The following is a 21,525-nucleotide window of genomic DNA, read 5'->3' on the forward strand; positions in this document are numbered from 1 at the left end:
GATACCCCTCCCTCCCCCTGTGTAGAATCCCAGCTATAAGATGGAGTTTTGGAGTCACATGGGCAAGTCACATGTCCATGCATTACTCAGCACTTTACACGTGGCATTGCTTACATTCTATCTTGAACGTCCCCAGGTAGACTTCTTATGTGGATTGGAGTCCATCAAAGTCTATTGTCAGCTTAAGTGTTTCTTGATTGGGCACTTAACTTACAAATTCCTTTCTTAACCAGCTGACCAAATGGCTTACTAAGGCTTCTTAAAATCAAACAAGTAAACAGCCAATAGTCATAACTTCGAATACAAAAATGATACATGGGTACAAATAGGATGAATATATCCAGTAGATCATAACCTTTGCAGAGATGTTACATGGCATATCTAGCATAAAACACATTCCAGTTATGTCATATTTACATTCATAAGCATATTTCTATTAAGCATTATGGGGGTGCAACATCACAGTATTATTCAGCATATTTTGTGTCTCTGAGCCCAGGTCATTCTGAGTCACTCAGACTGCTGAATGGAGAGAGCCGGTGCGATGGGAGAGTTGAGATTTCCCTCCATGGTGTGTGGGGCAGAGTGCTGGATGACCAGTGGGACATGAACGATGCCAAGGTGGTCTGCAGAGAGCTCCAGTGTGGAGTCACTGAGAAAGCTTATAACCCCCCTAAGTCTGAGCGAGGAACGGGCCCCGTGGGGCTGAGAAGTGTCCGATGTGAGGGAAATGAGACTCGTCTGACTCTCTGTGACAACTCCCCGCCTGAGACAGCCCAGGCAGGAATTGCTGAGGACGTCGGTGTCGTTTGCTCAGGTGACTTAGTGTGAAAATCTTATAAATATCCTGTCCTTGTTCAATGGGAACATGACCCACCCCAGGGCCTGCCTCCACCCCACCTTGTGCTGAGATCTCAGCAGTCCTTGAAATGATGTGGATCTGAGGTTCAAACTGTGACCCACTTATAGTTAAATATATATTATATACAGAACAAAGCATAGCCATGTTATAGGGCTAATGCACTATAGCAGCCTCTCTTGCTCGCTCTCTCCTATATTTTTATGTATTCGAGCTGTTCAAAAAATTTCATCAAAACTTTTTTCCTGTGAAAAATCTTCATACTAAGATAACGAATTTTCTCAAAGTCTGTTTTCATTGAAAATGTTCAGATTTTTGTTGTAAAACTTGGGCTGTCGATTAACCACAGTTAACTCACGTGTTTAACTCAAAAAATTAATTGAGGTTAAAAAAATTAATCATGATTAATTGCAGTTTTCAACTATAGATTACCAATTGGATGTTTCTCTACATTTTAAAATATATTTATTTCAATTACAACACAGAATAGAAAGTATACAGTACTCACTTTATATTATTTCTGATTACAAATATTTGCACTGTAAAAATGATAAACAAAAGAAATAGTATTTTTCAATTCACCTCATCCAAGTACTATAGTGCAATCTCTTTATCGTCAAAGTGCAACTTACAACTGTAGATTTTTTTTTTTACATAACTGCACTCAAACACAAAACAATGTAAAACTTTAGAGCCTACAAGTCCACTCAGTCCTACTTTTTGTTCAGCCAATCACTAAAAGAAACAAGTTTGTTTACATTGACAGGAGATAATGCTGCCCGCTTCTTGTTTCTAATGTCACTTGAAAGAGAGAAAGGCGTGTGTATGGCACTTTTGTATCCAGCATTGCAAGGTATTTACATGCCAGATACGCTAAATATTCGTATATCCCTTCATGCATCAGTCACCATTCCAGATGACGTGCTTCCATGCTGATGACGCTCGTTAAAAAATAATGTGTTAATTAAATTTGTGACTGAACTCCTTGGGGGAGTTTTACCCGCATTTTGCCATATATTTCATGTTAGAGCAGTCTCGGATGATGACCCAACACATGATGTTCGTTTTAAGAACATTTTCACTGCAGATTTGACAAAATGCAAAAAAGGTACCAATGTGAAATTTCTAAAGAAAGCTACAGCACTTGACCCAAGGTTTAAGAATCTGAAGTGCCTTCCAAAATCTGAGAGGGACAAGGTGTGGAACATGCTTTCAGAAGTCTTAAAAGAGCAACACTCTGATGTGGAAACTGCAGAACCCAAACCACCAAAAAAGAAAATCAACCTTCTGCTGGTGGCATCTGACTCAGATGATGAAAATGAACACGCGTTGGTCTGCACTGCATTGGATCGTTATTGAGCAGAACCTGTCATCAGCTTGGACTTGTGTCCTCTGGAATAGTGGTTGAAGCATGAAGGGACATATGAATCTTAAGCGCCTCTGTAACGTAAATATCTTGCGACGACGGCTACAACAGTGCTATGCGAATGCCTGTTCTCACTGTCAGGTGACATTGTGAATAAGAAGCTGGCAGCATTATCTCCTGAAAATGTAAACAAACGTGTTTATTTTAAAAAGTCTTTTAAAAACGTGCTGTCTCGAATCAGAAAACAATAGTAAGAAAAGGAAGTCCATATACAACCTGTTTTAACCACGACTGCCATGGATAGTGGCTCTGGGCTAGATCCCTGAAGGGACTTGGGCATCGCAAGGCCTGACTCTTAGGTGCCTTGCCATCCAATGGAATCCTCAGCCCCGAGTCACATGCCCAGCTCCCTGTACGATGCATGGGGAGAGTTAGGCATCAGAAAGCTGAAGAGGGAACCACCTAAACTTGCCAGCAGTGACATGCCAAGGAAGGGAGTTAGGGCCTAGATACACAAGTTATTTAGATACCAAACTGCCATTAATCTAAGCCTCAGGCCCTGACACACATGTCAGAGGTAGGCACCTCTCTCTGCTCAGGGATCTCAGTCATGAACCCATTCCTGGAGCTAGGCATGTAAGCCAGGTCAGCTCTCTCATCTCCCCATTTTACCCATAACCCAGCGGTTAAAGCACTCAACTGGGCGGTGGGAAATCCATGTTCAATCCCCACTCTGTCTGATATGGAGCAAGGACATGAACACAGGTTAGTGCCCTAGTTACTATAGACTATAGGGTATGATGGGGTGGGTCTCTCCTGCAGGAAATGTTCCACTTTGTACAAATAATCAGTCAGTGAATCATTAAAAAAAGCTAAAGATTGATTCTAGCTGGTGGCCTGGGCACTCGCCTGGGATGTGGGAGAATCAAATCCCTGCTTCAATAAATATGTAATGATTTATACATTATGTATTTATAAAGAGGCAATTAGGTAGCTGCGTACATTTGTGGATCTAACCCTCTGTCACTTAGGAAATGCATCAAAGTTGCTGTTATAATGTGACCTTGTTAAATCCTAATCTATAACTGTGCAATTTTCCTTCATTTAAAGGAATCTGTGGTGGGATTTTTTTTCATTGTTCTTGGTTGTACATGACTATTGTACAAGATCATTCTGTTGTCCTTTTTGCTGGTATATTATTTACATTAAGGTTCCACCGTAAAAGTAAACAAGTAACAGATATTTTAACTATGTCCCTATATCATGCACTGTATATTACTGCACTGATATCATTTTTCATGCCCATTCCAACTGCAGGATAACTACAGCACTTAAGAGCCCATTTCTGTTCCCATTGTCAGTGGGAGCTTCACAGTTGATTTCAGTAGGATAGAATTAGGCCCTAAGTGTCTGGGAGTTTATTGTAGACACATGGATCCAATTTGCCTGTCTTTCCCTTTATTTGTAAAATAAATTGGTAGCAAGCCTACTTTTCTCTAATGTTCTGGTACCTCCTGTCATGCTGTCTGGAGTGGCTCACCACTGTAAGTGACTATCTCAGGGCAGACTCCAAAAACAAGGGCAGACACCCAAACTGCTGGTGTGTTCTAGAATTAGATTTCACCAAGCCAGTGAACTCCTAGATCAATATGCAATCTCACCATAGAGTCACAGACAGTCCCCTTAGGCTCTACAGCCTAACTTGCCACCCACACAAACTGAAAGTTGTGATATGATGTCACTTAATCATATCACACTACATCAAGTTTCTCCGACTCCCAAGGGACCAGTCAGTCACCCCAGAACTTACTCCAAAGATAACGCTGGCAGCCAGTTCTATAGTAAACTACTAAAGGTTTATTAGCGAAGAAGAAAGAATGAGGGTTATTGAGAGGCTATAGCAGGTAAAATATAATAACAGGTAAATAATCAGTTTGTAACTCCAAATGGTGGCAGTGATGTAATAAATTGTCAGTTTCCCAGAAGTCTTTTACAGGGTGTCATGAGGTACTCCATTCACTGCCAATCTGGCATCTCCTCTTGGTCATTCTGGGGATTAGCTTTCAAGGCCAACGCCCCATCCACAGTTTGCACATCATCACTCTGACTCTGGTCTGGAGCTCCTCTTGCTCCAGGACCCGCAGCATTCTCTTTGTGACTTAGCCCTCCAGCTAGGTCACTCAGTGTTCCCCCTTATGGGATTCAGTCCATCAACAGCCTAGGCAGTCTTCCCGTTCACTGCCCTGGTGCTACTCCCTCAGTGGCTGGTAGGGGAACCCAGGCCTGCCCTGTTTTCTGGGTTCCAGTCCAGGGACAACTCAGCAGGTCTGCGCTTCCTCCCTCTGCCCACACTGCTCCTTCCCTGGACTGATTTAGTTGGGGTTGTTCCTGCTTTGGGCAGAGGGTTGGACTAGATGGCCTCCTGAGGTCTCTTCCAGCCCTAATCTTCTATGATTCTATGACTGCTTCCTATACTCTGGTTCCTCTCCTCACTCTGGGTGTACCAGCCCCAAGAATCCACCTCCAGGGAGTAACTGCAGATTATATCCCTGCAGCCCCCAAACACTCCTCCCTCTTCCCAGTGCATGACTGCTGCCTGCCTTACTGCAGCCTTTCCCAACAGCCACAACCTGTAGCCAGCTTCCTGGCTTTATAGGCCCCACCTGTTCCTGCACAGGTGAGACTCTCTCTAACCAGCTGATTCTGGCCTAAAGCTCCACTGTTTGGAGCCTAATTAGCTGATTGGACCCATCTGGCCCAACCCAGCTTTTACAGGGCTAGTGTGGGGAGCTCACCCCATCACATAGGGCTACCCAGAATAACTTTGAGGATCTCTGTCTTCTCGTTCAGTTATTCTTCTCTGTTAGATCCTGTATCTCTGGACTGTTTGGATTCTTTCTTTGAATCCATATTTATATCTTCTCACAGAAAACACACTGACAGTCTCTCTACCCATGTGGGCTTTTCCTTTGATGACAGACAGTGAGGAATGCACTTAGATTTTTGACCTCTGACCTTGTGCATAATGGCCATTTGCTTTGACATTAGCATTTTCTGCTAAAGTCTTAAATCCTTACCATTTCACAAAATTTATTTGATTTGTTATTTAGCAACAAATGTATTTACCATGTACATGTTTGGCATTACATTATGACAGGAATAGATAAGCGAAAACAATACCAGTAAGGTTCCACTAGTTTTCATAAAATTTAAACATCTGAATACACACTTATACATCTAACCATTACTTTGATCTACACAAGTGAAATGACCCTAAATACACTCTAGCATGACCTGGTCAGCCAGTGTCACATCCTCCCCATTCTGTAACAATTGAAAATAATATTTGGTTTTGGGTAAATTAATTGCCTAATAATTCCTTGAACACCTTGATGCTTATCATTTAAGAGTTGTTTGAAAATATTCAAGATTTTGAGTAAGGGCTGATTCTGCTAACCCTTTGTCTCACTAATAGCTCTGACCCATGTGACGAGTCCCTTAAGGATTACTCCGATGAATAAGGAATTCAGAATTAGGCCCTTACACTCACATGCTGTTTATCAATATTGCTGTGTAAAAAGTATTCCTTGTTTCCTTACTCAGTTTCCCTTCCTTTCTGTGTTTCTTGTTAAAGACAGACATTTAAAAGCATTTCAATATCTCAGCCATTGTAGCAGCACCATTGATTTGCATGGAAGCTGTTTAATTATCCTCCTATTGCATATTAAAAGGTGGGATCTATCCCTGCAGGAAGCAGGCGGATCAGACTGGTGAATGGGACAGGTCGCTGTGCCGGGAGAGTGGAGATTTATTACAATGGCAGCTGGGGGACAGTCTGTGATGATTTCTGGGATCTGTCAGACTCCAATGTCGTTTGCAAACAACTGGGATGTGGACATGCCATCAATGCAACTGTCTCTGCTCATTATGGGGAAGGATCCGGACAGATCTGGCTGGATGATGTGAACTGCTCTGGGAATGAATCCGATCTCTGGACGTGTCCTTCCAGGGGCTGGGGACAGCACAACTGCAGACACAAAGAGGACGCGGGAGTTCTCTGTTCAGGTCTGGTCCAGGAATGCTCATGTGAGCCTGGTTACCAGGGGATTTAATGGAGAGGGCGGACAATTGAGGAGAGAGCTGAGAATGATAGAGCCTCTACCTCATTGTCTCTTCTATAGGGTGCCCATACATCCAGTTTTGGCCAGGACAGTCCCTTTTTTAAGCCTGCCCTGGCCATCCCGACTGTTTTGGCAAAAATGGGCATTTGTCCCATTTGCTCTTGCCAAGTGATCATGAGTTGGCAAGAGCAAATTGGACAAATGCACAGTTTTGCGAAAGAAGTGGGATACGACTCCTAGCCAGGTGCGGAGGAACATGCAGGGGTGGGGTGAGTGGCAACGCCAGTCCCCCGCTGGAGGGAGGACTCAAGACAGCAGCTTTGGCTGGGCCAGCCCCGTGTGGGAGGACAGCAGGGGTCTTGGGCCACCCTGCATGTGGGTGGGAAGAAGGGGGCCTGGGGCTGGCCCAACATGGGTGGGTGGCAGGGGGGCTCAGGCTGGCCCATGTGCTGAGGGGGTAGGGGAACCTCAGGCTGTCCCTCTGCGGGCAGGAGGCAGTGTGGGCTCAGGTTGGCCCCACGTTGGAGGGAGAGAGAGGAAAGGAGGCCTTGGGGTTGGGCCCCCAGTGGGGTGTTCCGTTTTCCCTTTTAAAGAAAATATGGTCACTCTACTTTTCTATCTACCTACTGGGGTCGTGATTAGAAAGTCACCATTTCCCATATGTTCCCACCCAGGAGTATTGGAGATATCGCAGCATTTCTCTAGTGTTGGGAGGGCAGTCACTGCTGTATTGCAGGTATCTGTGTGTGTAACTGCTGGGAACCGGTGACTTTTCAGAGGTGACCATTGTATTTCTAATGGGCCTATGGTGTCCAGGAGAGTCTGATTCTTAGAGTGATTCTCTCTGACACTTGCTTCTGCAGAAGGATGCATCGTTAGAATTGCTGGGATTTCACTCTTTAAACCCCAGTTCATTTCAGAATCAGACGATTTAATTCACTTTTTGTGCATTTCCTTCTAGAATTCACAGATCTGAGGCTGGTGAGTGGCAGTGACTGTGCTGGGCGACTGGAGATTTTCTACAATGGGACGTGGGGCAGTGTTTGCTACAATCAGATGTCTGGAGTAACTCCAGAAATTGTCTGCAAACAGCTGAACTGTGGGGACAGAGGACAGATTGCAAAAGACTTTGCATATGGAGCAGGTTCTGGTCCCACGTGGCTGGACCATGTTGCATGCAATGAGCAGCACAGGTCCCTTTGGCAGTGCCCATCAGACATGTGGAAACAGCAGTCCTGTGATAACCGCGCAGAAGAGACCCATATTTCTTGCAGTGGTAATTCTGAAACTGTCTGTGTACATGCATGCTCACACCTTCTACATGCCTAACTCATTAAAAGGGTGTGATAGAAATTTTGAATGTATTTACTTTTCAGTATAGAGAGTTTTACATTCGCAGCAGTGGCAGACATATTTTCATTGTCCATTCTAGGAATGAGAATACAGCCCCTGGAAAACAAACACGGGACTTATCTATACAAGCTGTGTGTTACACGGTGCAATCACCTAGTGAGAGCCCACAAATCCCTATAGGCAGGGGAACTAGGGGTGAAAGGGGTGCTGCAGCACCCCCCAGTTTTTGCACGGGGTCCCAGCTGCCAGACCCGTGCTCTGCTGCTGGTACCGCACACAGGGTCCTGCTACTGGCCCCGCAAGCAGGGCTCTGCTCCCACCCCCAGCTGTGCTCCCAGCCTCAGTCCCCTTACCCCTATCCACGTCCCCCGCCCAGAGTCACAGCTCAGTCTTGGCCCCAACTCGGGGGAGAGGGAGCACGGATGGGGTAATGGGGGCAAGGTAAAAAGTTTGGGGACCAGTGGCTTTCAGCACCCCGACTGTAAAAATTGTTCCAGCGCCACTGCAAATGTCTCCCATTAGTGAGTGTCATTTGGGAATCTCTGTGGCTATACTTTGGGCCCATCTCTGATTGTTCATCCCAAATGTGAGTGACCAAGATGTGGGCGGTCATGCTGAGTGGTTGAAGCAGGAGTAATGCCCACTGGCTAGAGCAGGAGCTGGTAGCCAGAAATTGGAGCCAAGGGTCAGAGCCAGAGGCCAGAGCCAAAGTCAGAAATCGGAGCTCAGTGTCAGGACCAGGTTACCTGGAGCAAGGCAAGGGGTAAGTCCGGAGTCAAGGCAAGAGCAAGGCTGGGAACAAGACAGGAAAACGAGGTATCCTAGCTGTGGGAAATGCTTTGAGCAGTTGCTGAATGGCTGCTCTGGCGCTGAATTCAAGACCTGGACTGTTGACCCTTCCCACCAATCAGGCGGTACGACCAGTCAGGCAGCGGAATACAGGCCGCTGCGCTTGTTAGCTGCCTGGAGACTAGCTCTGCTGCAGCCCCTGCTTCCTGACCCCCAGGCTGTGAAGTCTCGGTCAGGATCAGAATTCCCGAAAAGTGTGTCTGTGTCTGTGCGTGTCGGTGAGAGTTTGTTTCAGATCTAAAGTCCCATTTTGGTCTCAATTCTAATACCACCATTTCTCGTCTCTGGATCCCCACAATAATGTGGGTGAGTTTCAGGTGACAAATCTGTTTACCTTCAAACAGGGCCAGGAGCAGCTGTACACAGGGTGGATGGAACAGACTCAGATAACCACAAACACACACACCAGCAGGGAGCTGCATAAAGATTTCAACATCCAAAAAATCCACTGAGTAATAAATCCATTAGCTCTGAAACAAACTAGATTTTAGATTTAAGTTTATAAAATTGCTGAAATTTAGGGGTTTAATGTACAGATAAACCCTACTCTCTCCCACATCACACACTCTTCTTGGTCTGTTCAGTTCATCATTTTCTCTGCATAGGACAAAAAGAGAAAACACCTCAGGCCCTGTTCGCCGAATGCCCGAACTCTCCAAGCTGCACAGGTATTTCTGCTTCTCTGTGTCTCATTCTTGGTCCCTAAGGAATTTCCCAGTTGTCCCAGTAACATGTGAGGTTTCTGCATTTCCAGACCGGGAGAAGTTACATGTCGTGGGAGGAGAGGACAGATGCTCGGGGAGAGTGGAGGTTTGGTACCGTGGCTCCTGGGGAACAGTTTGTGATGACTCCTGGGACATGGCGGATGCTAACGTTGTGTGTAAACAACTGGGCTGTGGATCTGCTGTATCTGCCCCGGGCGAGGCTGCATATGGCGAGGGGATTGGTCCCATCTGGGTGGAGACGTTGAATTGCAGAGGGACAGAGTCATCTCTCTGGGACTGTCCTGCCAAGCCCTGGGGTGAGAGCAACTGTGGCCATAAGGAAGATGTTGCAGTGAATTGCTCAGGTGAGTGACAGGAGATGTTTCTGCTACATGGTGTAATTTTCCAGAAGGAGGATGGGTCCAATTGCCTGCCCCTCCTTGGTCACAGACCAGGCCCTCCCATCTCCCATGTGCAGGAGCATCAATGATGCTATAGGGTGGAACCTTTGTGGGGTCAGATTGGCTCAGACATCAGCCCACATAGCCCCTGCATCCACCACAGGCCCCAGTGTGCTGGTTTGTTACTAGTCAGCATAGGAGGACGTGGGCCCTAAATCACTAACATACAGACCCTGTGCTGGTCTGAGGGAGTTTGTAGAAGTGACGTCTGGAGATCCTCAGGGACTCTGAGGGACGCTACCCGGTGACAAACACGTCACTTCCCCCTCGCTCCAGACTCCAACTCTCCTCCCTTTCCCTTTGCAGGTGTGACAGAGACGACAGCAACACTGAGTAGAACAGGTAAAACATCCCCCTCTCCCATCAAGAGCTAAATTTACCTGCTGCTGGGTCACAGAGGATGTGCTGCAAGCTGCAGCCTAAGGCAGGAGCTCCTTTCCATGTGTAAGCAGGGGAATGGTCCCGCTATTGTGGGGAACTTTCCTGGCTTATACAGTACCCCGGTGAAGTGGACTAATGAAGGAATCTGAGTCCTCCCACTTCCTTTACCCAGAGGCCTTCCTGATGTCACACTCTCCTGTGTGGCAGAGTCCTTGTAACCCTGACAAGGCTGGGCCCAGGATTCCTGGGGGCTCGATCCCCAACCTTGCCGTGGTCACTTAGGGTAGGGGCTGGGGTGTCCCCACTCTGGGATGCTCTCTCTGCACTCAACGCTTCCCTGACCCACTGATCATTACATACAGTTCAAAGCAAATACAATTTATTAAACAGCAATCAATTTTAAAAAAATAAGGGAAAAATGGGAAAGGTTAAAGGAAAACATGTCACCCCACTCTGTGGCACAGGGACATCACAACCAGCGTCTCTGGAATGTAAGGGAATTTCACAGTCTGCTCCTCACAAGCCCCAGGCCTCCTTCTCAGGCCCTGGCTGTGCTGCAGGGATGCTGCGGGTTGGACACTTGCTCTGGCGGTGGCCACACACACTCAGGCTTTAAATGGCAGGACCCTTCTTCCCAGCATCGCTCCTGCCCTGTCGGGGTTACGTCCCCTTACACATGGCCTGTGAAACCTAGGAGTGAATGACACCCGGCTGGGAGCTGCAGGCCCTGCTAACCCTGATGATTCCTGTCTGCTGGCTCCAGCTGACCGGGCAGGGCCCATGATTTAAACAGCAGCCTGTGAGCTGCCCCCTGTGTTCCAGCCCATTACTCTGCTGTTCTGGGCTGTGCAATGAGTGACTTGGGAGCTCCCCAGGGCCCCCCCTGACTCTCACAGGATAATCTCTCCCTGTCGTATGTTCATTTCCATCCAGCTCCCCCGCGCCGTCCTCTGACCGACAGTGGGAGAGTCACGGTGCCTGTGGTCGTCTGCATTATCCTGGGGGCCCTGCTCTGCCTGGTCTTAATCATCCTGGGGGCGCAGGTGCGAAGTGCCAGGGCACAGCGCAGAGGTGGGTGCTGATTGGTGTCACTATGTGAAATGCCTCTGAAGTAACAGGGGGAGCTGTGTCTAAGGGGGGTGGGGTGTTGTCAGTGTAATGGAAGGTTAAGTTGTATTATACTGTTCGGCCACAAAGTGGCATTGCATGTAACAACTTATTTTAGCTATCCTCAGCCATGCCTGGCAGAGCATTAAGGGATCTTATTGTGAACAGATCTGGTGAGTATTTCTCTGGGAAGGAAGCTCTGTAGCCAGTCCATATCTGGTACAGAAACCTGACCTGCTAATAGCAGCCCTGCCACCTACCATGTACAAGGTGTATGTGACATGGTGCCCGAAGTTAAGCAGTGCCAGAAGAGAAGAAAAAACAGAAGGAAGAGAGCAACAGAAGTTGCAGACAGAAGGAGGAGCAATGAAGGTTGCAGAGAGGGAAAAAAAAGCAACACAGGTTGCAGGATTTCATCAACATCTCTCTCTGCGTTGCCCCAGAGAACTTCAGCTTTCACAAACCTTCACAACTGAGAGACTAGAAGCAGCATTTTGCAAGATTTCAAATTGCTACAAAACTCCATAAGGAAACTGAAGATGTATGGGTATGGTGTTTACTTTGTGCTCTTTGGAAGCAAGCAGAGCATTTCTTTAAATCCTTTGATTTTCCTGAGGACAGTCACAAAGATGACGATGAAAGGGTTCTAGCTATGTTTGATGCATACTTTATACACTGGAAGCTCAAAGTTACAGAACTGACCAGTGAACCACACACCTCATTTGGAACTGGAAGTACGCAACCAGGCAGCACCAGAGACCAAAAAAACACAAAAGCAAATATAGTACAATACTGTCTTAAATGTAAACAACTAAAAAAATTACAGGGAAAGGTTAAAAAAAAGATTTGACAAGGTAAGGAAACTGTTTCTGTGTTTCATTTAAATTAAGATGGTTAAAAGCAGCATTTTTCTTCTGAATAGTAAAGTTTCAAAGCTGTATTAAGTCAATGTTCAGTTGTAAACTTTTGAAAGAACAACTGTAACATTTTCTTCCGAGTTACGAATGTTTCAGTTATGAACAACCTCCATTCCAAGATGTTTGTAATTCTGAGGTTCTACTGTACCCTCAGAGAAATGTGGTTTATGAAAGGGAATGTTTTCATCAGAGAATTCAAGGACTAGGGGAAAATGTTGAATAATTTATAAGAGCTCTGCATACCTTGGCTGAAAACTCTGATTCTGGAACAGCAAACATGAAAATATCAGAGAGAAGCTGGTTATTGGGTTAAACGATAAAGTCCTTCACAGCAACTACAATTAAAAACAGACTTCACCCTACACACTGCTATTCAAATGGCAAAGCAATCTAGCTGATGAGACAGCAAAACCCAGAGCAACTTGCCAAACAAGAATCTAGCTTAGAAGCTAGTAACAAACACAGCATGAGTGCGACAAGTTAATACTATAAAACTAGTGAGGTAAAGAGAGAGAACTCCTGGCTAAGAGGAACAAATTTTACTCAAACACTCAGGATATATTAAATGCACAAAATATGGGCATTTTGCAGTTTTTTTTGCCACCTAAACGCAGTGATACGCAGTAAACACATTGATTTATATTACAGACAAACGAGCCATTGTTTCTGGGATCTATTATGTGTGATGATACAGAGCCTGAAAGTGATCATTCAGAGAAACAGTATTGACTTTAAAATTCACTTAGGAACAGATGTAACAGTCATCTCAGAAGGGCCTTACAATTACCATCAATCCCTTCCAGAGCTGAAGTCACCTGACGCAGCTGACTAGCCCTGGAGGCATTCTGAATTGCATGGGACAGTTCACCATAGAAATATCTTTCAAAGACAAAAACTTCTCATTCAGAGTGCATGTGATCAAAGGATCAAAGACCAACAGCATTCTCCACCTCAGTGTGGCAGCCATGATGGGCCTAATGAGAAAAGTGGAAGAACTTGGCAGGGGGATATTTGAAAGGAGACCCAGTACAAATAAACTCAAGATAAAATGCTGGAGCATACAGTGTACATCAGAAAGAACAATCAACAGAGCAAACTCTACAGATGGCAGATGCAGAACAAGAGGAAGAAAACTCAGAGATTCCAAACAGGCCTCAGGCAGTCATTGCAACTGATGGAAAGCCAGATGACCAAGTTGTTACTTGTTTGGGTTGGGTAATTAGAAAACTAGTACCACTGAGAGATGTTAGGGCTTTTTCCCTCGCCCCTCTCTTGGTTCTTATCACGCAAACAGAAAGCAGAAGACTACAGTCCAAGTGCAGGCAATTCAATGTTTATTGGGGTTAATTAAGCAAGCATATCCATAGCTCTGTACGCCACAGAGTTTTCCCTGTCCTTTTTCCCACCTTCTTTTTCTTAGCAGGCTTAATTATACCTATAGTGCACACCTTGGTCCCACCCCTTACAATTTTTATGGTCATGTTCCCTTTTGGAGGATCATGAGTATGGACACCTTGGTACCGCCTTTTTGTACCCCATGGGAGGGTAAGGCGTAAGGTTATGTTTAAGCAAGGGTCACCTTTTCTCTGGCTTTTTAGTGTTTTTATGCTTCCCCATCACCCCATTTGACCCTCCCATCTGGTTGCTTGACCTTGCCTTTAGATAAGGGTCAAGGCAGTCTTCATGTGTACACTGGTATATTAAACTCCCACCATACCTAGCAACACTTTAATGCTTTTCCTTATTTCTTTTCATTGTGCTATAAACCCCATCTGGAAGCAACAGACAGTGTTTTCATTCTTTGTTCACACATATTAGTAAGGAGAATATATAAAAGTATCAAAAGTCAAACACAAACTTTTATCCTAGGCTAAGAGACAGGCCTATATACTAAAAAGACACTTAATAGACTGATCTGTGCAAAACTACAAATATACAATGATAACCTAAATTTTGTAAATGGTAGGAATGTAGAACTCAAAAGGGGAGATGTAATGGAAGGCTAAACTGTATTATACTGTTCACCCACTAGGTGGCACTGTGTGTAACACACCTTGTTTAAACTAACTTCAGCCATACCTGGTAGAGTATTAAGGTATCTTATGGTGAACACATGTGGTGTGTACCTCTCTTGCAGGGAAGCTCTGTAGCCAGTCCAGATGACAGTAAATTGGGAAGAGTTGAGACTAGTGGGGACAACAGAGAAATAATACAAAGGGGAAATGCAGTGGTCCCCTGCTCTCAAGTGGGGAGTGAGCCCACTCTGTCCCACTGTGTCAGGCAGCAGCACACAGGCTTGGGTCCCACTGTCTGGGCCGATCTGTAAGCTGTCTAGAGCTCACAGCCTCCTGTCAGGGCTGCCGTCAATCAAGAGTCTAGGGCTCTGGCCCTCTAGGTGGGGCAGAGTATAAGCAGTCTTTAGTCTACACCATCCTGGCTGGGACAGCCAGCAGTTAATGGTTTATTAGGGAAGCTCTGGCCCTCTGGGCAGGGAAGAGTGGGGAGGAGGTGTTGCCTAAGCCTCTTGGCTAAGACAGCTAGCAAACACACAATCTGGGGCTCTGGCTCTTTGGGTGGGGGCAAAGCAGGGAGCACCAAACAGTCTAGAGATTCAGGCCCTCAGGCAGAGCAGAGCACCAAACAGGCAGGTTTGATGTCCTGGCTCTGGCAGAGAGCAGACCTCTTGGCCGAACGTGGGGAGGCTGCCACCCCAGGAATGGGGTTGGCAGCAGGGGATGGGGGGACCTTGGCGCACCTTACTTCATTGTGTCCTAGCCCAGGGCCCTAATAGTGGCGGACTGTTCTGCCACTTGGTCAGCAGGGATCCAGCTAAAACATGTTGACTCAGATTTTGACAGTGAAACAGGACCAAAGTCCAGTTTCCTTGGGCTACTTCCTACCAGCGTCTGGGTGAGGGGGTCCATAGTGCCCGGGATCTTGGTCTCGTCGGGGTACAATAACTCCTCATTTAACGTCGTCCCGCTTAACATTGTTTCAATGTTACGTCCTTGCTCAATTAGGGAACATGCTCATTTAAAGTTGTGCAATGCTCCTTTATAACGTTGTTTGGCTGCCTGCTTGTAAGATTCTGTGGAAGAGCAGCGACTTTACAAGGGAGCATTACACAAGTTCCGCTTCTCCGCCTCCTTCCCCTCCCTCCCAGTGCTCCCCCCACCGCCAAACAGCTGTTTGGCAGCGCTTAGGACTTTCTGGGAGGGAGGGGGAGGAGCAGGGAAGAGCTGCATCTCTACTCCTCCCACTCCCTCCCAGAACGTCCTAAGCACCGCAAAACAGTCCTGGTGGCGCTTAGGACTTTGTGGGGGGGAGGGGGGATGTGGCATGCTCCGGAGAGGAGGTGGAGTGGGAGTGGGAAGAGGTGGGCCTGGAGTGGAGCGGAGACAGGAAGAGGCAGGCCTGGAGCATTCCGAGCAAAGTCCGAGCCTGTTCTTCTCCGGGGAAGCTGCCTCTGCTTCTGCAAAGGTGCTTCCTAGCGTCCTTGCCTGCAGCGGGCTGTGCCTGTCTGGGGTAAGCCAGGGGCACTTCCCAACCACAGTACAGTACTGTACAGTATATAATGCCTTTTGTCTGCCACAAATACATTTCCTTGGAACCTAACCCCCCGCATTCCCATTAAAACTTATGGGAAAATTGGATTTGTTTAACATTGTTTCACTTAAAGTTGCATTTTTCAGGAACATAACTACAACGTTAAGTGAGGAGTTACTGTACTTGGCCAATGGCAGTCCCGGAAATTTCTCTCCAGGGTCGGTCTCCTTTGTGGACAGGATCCTGCCCAGTGCTGGTCCAGCTCCAGATTTCTGCAGCAGGCTGGAGACAGGAAACAAAGGGTGGGAATAAATGGTAAATTTTCAGAATGGAGAGAGGTAACTAGTGGTGTTCCCCAAGGATCAGTCCTAGGACCAATCCTATTCAACTTATTCATAAATGATCTGGAGAAAGGGGTAAACAGTGAGGTGGCAAAGTTTGCAGACGATACTAAACTGCTCAAGATAGTTAAGACCAAAGCAGACTGTGAAGAACTTCAAAAAGATCTCATAAAACTAAGTGATTGGGCAACAAAACGGCAAAAGAAATTTAATGTGTATAAATGTAAAGTAATGCACGTTGGAAAAAATAACCCCAACTATACATACAATATGATGGAGGCTAATTTAGCTACAGCTAATCAAGAAAGAGATCTTGGAGTCATCATGGATATTTCTCTGAAGACATCCATGAAGTGTGCAGCGGCAGTCAAAAAAGCAAATAGGATGTTAGGAATCATTTAAAAAGGGATAGAGAATGAGATGGAGAATATCGTATTGCCCTTATATAAATCCATGGTACGCCCACATCTTGAATACTACATACAGATGTGGTCTCCTTATGTCAAAAAAGATATACTGGCATTAGAAAAGGTTCAGAGAAGGGTAACTAAAATGATTAGGGGGTTGGAACGTGTCCCATATGAGGAGAGACTAAAGAGGCTAGGACTTTTCAGCTTGGAAAAGAGAAGATTAAGGGGGGCTATAATAGAAGTATATAAAATCATGAGTGGTGTGGAGAAAGTGAATAAGGAAATGTTATTTACTTGTTCCCATAATATAAGAACTAGGGGCCACCAAATGAAATTAATGGGCAGCAGGTTTAAAACAAATAAAAGGAAGTTCTTCTTTACGCAGCGCACAGTCAACCCGTGGAACTCCTTGCCTGAGGAGGTTGTGAAGGCCAAGACCATAACAGGGTTTAAAAGAGAACTAGATAAATTCATGGAGATTAAGTCCATTAATGGCTATTAGCCAGGATGGGTAAGGAATGGTGTCCCTAGCCTCTGTTTGTCAGAGGGTGGAGATGGATGGCAGGAGAGAGATCACTTGATCATTAACTGTTAGGTTCACTCCCTCTGGGGCACCTGGCATTGGCCACTGTCCACAGACAGGATACTGGGTTGGATGGACCTTTGGTCTGCCCCACTATGGCCGTTCTTATGTTCTAACATTAGAAAGCTTTAGGTATAAAATATCAGTTTGGAGGGCCCTTCTGCAGTGTTTTCTGCAGTCCTCAGATTCTGAGCTTTCTTATACAAGAAAAACAAACAAACAAAAAATAACCAACCAACCAAGGCTTCGAACACAGTAGTTATAGCTATTTCCACTGTGCAGAGCTTCACAGTGTAACTTATGCTGCTAATCTGGTCACTTTACAGGACACTGGCAGCAGTTCTTATGTTCCCTGGCTCCCACTCAAATGAGATGCAAGGCCCTCACTTTATGCTTCCTGTCCTGTCCTGGTAATTCCGGTGAGGGGGGCAGGGCAACTTTGGCTCCACCCACCAGAGGGATTGTCGTGGTCCCTCACTCTCAAGTGGGGAGGCGGGCAACTCCGCCTCACTAGAGGAAATAATACAAAGGGTCTGCAAATATTGTTAGAAAAAGAACATGTTGAGATTCCATTTAGAAAAGTGCAAGAAAATCCATGTGAGGGAAAGCTCCCGAATAGAGAGATACAGCAGGAGGGCGGGTACGAGGAAGGAGAAATGCTGCAAAAGAGCTTGGGTGATAATGGTGAAAGAGATCAGACAGTTCTACTAGGCATTTAGGGAATATCTAAACTGCAATGAGAGGTGTGATTGCAGCACATGTAGACATACCCGAGGTAGCTTTTACCTAGCTAGTAAAAGCTAGCTGGCATAACAACAGCACTGTAGTTGCGTCAGCATGGCTGTGATGTGGGCTAGCCGCTGGAGTATGCACCCAGGCTCCTAGGTGAGGTTGTACATGGAAGGTTAGCCTGTGCTGCTGTGTCTGCTGACACAGCTATATGCCTAGCTAGATCTAAGCCAGCTCAGATGTGTTTATGCATGCTGCAATCACACCTCCAGATTGCAGTGTAGATGTACCCTTATATAAGAACATAAGAATGGCCATGCTGGGTCAGACCAAATGTCCATCTAGCCCACTATCCTGTATCCCGACAGCGGCCAATGTCAAGTGCTTCACAGGAAATTAACAGAACAGGTAATCATCAAGTGATCCATCCCCTGTCGCTCATTCCCACCTTCTGGCAAACAGAGGTTAAGGACACCATCCTTTCCCATCCTGGCTAATAGCCATTGATGGACCTATCCTCCATGAATTTATCTAGTTCTTTTTTGAGCCCTTTTATACTCTTGGCCTTCACAACATCCTCTGGCAAAGAGTTCCATGAGTGTTGACTGTGTGTTGTGTGAAGAAATGCTTCCTTTTGTTTGTTTCAAATCTGCTGCCTATTAATTTCATTTGGTGACCCCTAGTTCTTGTGTTATGAGAAGGAGTAAATAACACTTCCTTATTTACTTTCTCCACACCAGTCATGATTTTATAGTTTCACATCCCCCCTTAGCCATCTCTTTTCCAAGCTGGAAAGTTCCAATTTTATTAATCTCTACTCATATGTCAGCTTTTCCATACCCCTAATCATTTTTGTTGCCCTTTTCTGAACTTTTTCCAATTCCAATATATCTTTTTTGAGATGGGGCGACCGCATCTGCACATAGTATTCAAGGTGTAGGTGTACCATGGATTTATATAGAGGCAATATGATATTTTCTGTCTTGTTATCTATCCCTTTCCTAATGATTACCAATATTTTGTTAGCTTTTTTGACTGCCACTGCACATTGAGTGGATGTTTTCAGAGAACTATCCACAATCACTCCAAGATCTCTTTCTTGGGTGGTAACAGCTAATTTAGACCCCATCATTTTATATGTATATTTGGGATTATGTTTTCCAGTGTGCATTACTTTGCGTTTATCAACATTGAATTTCATCTGCCATTGTGTTGCCCAGTCACCCAGTTTTGTGAGACCTCCATTGTATTTTTTGCAGTCTGCTTTGGACTTAACTGTCTCGAGTAGTTTTGTATAATTTGCCAATTTTGCTACCTTACTGTTTATCCCTTGTTCCAGATCATTTATTAATATGTTGATCAACACTGGTCCCAATACAGATCCCTGGGAGTCATCACTATTTACCTCTCTCCATTCTGAAAACTGATAATTTATTTCTTCCCTTTGTTTCCTATCTTTTAACCAGTTACTGATCCATGAGAGGATCTTCCCCTTTATCCCATGACAGTTTACTTTTCTTAAGAACTTTTGGTAAGGGACCTTGTCAAAGGCTTTCTGAATATCTAAGTACACTATATCCACTGGATCCCCCGTGTCCACATGCTTGTTGAACCGTCAGAGAATACTAGTAGATTGTTGAGGCATGATTTTTCTTTACAAAAACCATGTTTACTATTCCCCAAAAATCATGTTCATCTATATATCTGATAATTCTGTTTTTACTGTAGTTTAATCTAATTTGCCTGGTTCTGTAAATTGGGTTACTGGCCTGTAATTGCCGGGATCGCTTCTTGAGCCTTTTTAAAAAATTGGCATCACTTTAGCTATCCTCCAGCCATCTGGTACAGAAACTGATTTAAATGATAGGTTACATACCACAGTTAGTAATTCTGAAATTTCACATTTGAGTTCTTTCAGACTTGGGTGAATACTATCTGGTCCTGGTGACTTATTACTGTTTAGTTCATCAATTTGTTCCAAAAATTCCTCTGACACCTCAATCTGGGACCGTTCCTCAGATTTGTCACTTAAAAAGATATGTAGATAGTACTTGCCATTTTTAAAGCACAGCACAAATATTAGGTAATTGTTCCCCACACAGTCTATAGGCAGTACATATACAGGTACTATTTTGCCCATAAGTGTGAGCACCAGGATAGGAGAGGAGTGATTTTGGGTGGTACTAGGAGTAATAGGATAAATTTATGTAGGTACCATTAAGGCTGAATATTAAGATAAACTTAATGACAGTGAAATAGTCAATAGAACAAACAGGACAGGGACGTGGTCCCCGTCACCTGGAACACTGAAATCTTAACTGGTCAGAGCAATGGAAATGTGCTGTAGGAACCAGTCCTGCACTGGGCCCAGGGGGAGGGGCTGGATGATCTCATAGGGTTTCCCATCCCTAGCTTCTCTGATCCTGTGCAAACCCTGCCCTTTGTTTTTAGGCTCCAGAAGATCCTTGGACCCTTTCTCTGAGGCCGTGTACGAGGAGATCGATTATAACTTGATGAGAAAGAAGCAGGAAGTGTTTGATCGCTCAGGTCTGTGTGTGTCATTCCTAACAGGGAGAAAATCTCTAATGCACTCTGCATTCTAAAGCTCTGACCTAGAGCTAAATCTCTGCAGCCTTCAAGCCTGTGAGTCCTGGATGGCTGCAGATGCTGGGTTTGTGACGAGATCAGCCAGTTACTGGACTGAGATGAATGACTTTCCTCCCTAGCAGGCTCTGCTAGCCCCATTCTGAGGACAGTCGGTCCCATCTGTACATCCTGCAGCCTTAGGGGATAATTACTTATGGGTCAGGAAAGTGACTGTTCAAATCATTTTGACTCAACGTCAATCAGTTGGGAAGATGCTGCTCTCAGTTTAGCACATTGTGGGGCACTCTGAGCATGGTCAGTGCATCTCTCTGAGATGCACATTCTCCTCTCTACTAATGGTGGGGATTGGTCACAGACTCTGATCCTGGGAGGGGTGTGGCCTAATCTGGCAACAAGGCAGGGGAGGGGGAGTATTTTCTATAACAAAATGGGAATTATGTCCGTGGCGGAGGAGGTCTGGACCAGCAGCCTCAGCCGTAATTTTCTTCTGGATCAGGCCATGAAGTAGCAACATTCAGGAGGAGAAGATAAACATTCCTCTCTAAACGATTCTTACACCTTGAGTGTGACTCAAAACAGGCTCCCCAGTTCATGAGAAGGATTTGAATGAAACCCACAGGAGGGGATCCCATGGTTAAAGGCTCACTCAGTCCCTGCCTCACCTCATGAGGTCAATATGGCTGTTCCCAGCATCTTCCCAGTCTGATTTTATCTACCCCAAAGCCACATTTACCACAAAAAAAAGGATATTTATCTTGGAAAGTTTGAGTAAGCCTCTCACCGCTCAGTCGCTGTGAATTCAGCATCTTCTCTTCAAGGAGCAATATACTGAGACCATAAATCTTGCTCCAGGACCTGGATGCATTGCCCATCAGCCAGTTTCGCTGCTCTCACTGTGATAACATCCCATTTACCATCTCTCTGGTTTCCTATTTAGATGACTCGGTGACGAAGTTGCAGTATTACACTGATGACAGCGAGGGGGGAAATGATCCTGGATCAGAACAAGGTAACAAGGGTGGGGATGGATACAGAGACACATAAAAGATTTCCGTCCAACTTTTGATGGAAACATGAATAAATCGTGATCCTTTCTGTGTGCGGTTGATGGTGCTCTCCCCCAGGGGAGGAGCTGCAGGGAACTGGGCAGAGAAATATTCACATGGTATGAAAGAATCTGTCTTCCACAGC

The 21,525-nt window shown here is 45.5% G+C and overlaps 1 protein-coding gene across 1 annotated transcript; it reads left to right on the forward strand.

Moving 5' to 3' along the window:
- Positions 1–606: 606 nt before the first annotated feature.
- Positions 607–21,343, forward strand: LOC113409538 (antigen WC1.1-like; the record flags this gene model as incomplete). The annotated part of the gene is made up of 8 exons (XM_029914228.1): positions 607–817; positions 5,976–6,290; positions 7,308–7,622; positions 9,303–9,617; positions 10,020–10,055; positions 11,028–11,165; positions 20,179–20,274; positions 21,272–21,343. Coding segments are annotated over exons 1-8 (1,498 nt in total), but the record flags the coding sequence as incomplete, so codon positions are not given.
- Between the last annotated feature and the right edge of the window lie 182 nt (positions 21,344–21,525).

The sequence above is a fragment of the Terrapene carolina genome, unplaced genomic scaffold (assembly GCF_002925995.2).
Source record: "Terrapene carolina triunguis isolate 2854851 unplaced genomic scaffold, T_m_triunguis-2.0 Scaffold33746, whole genome shotgun sequence".
NCBI lineage: Eukaryota > Metazoa > Chordata > Testudines > Emydidae > Terrapene > Terrapene triunguis.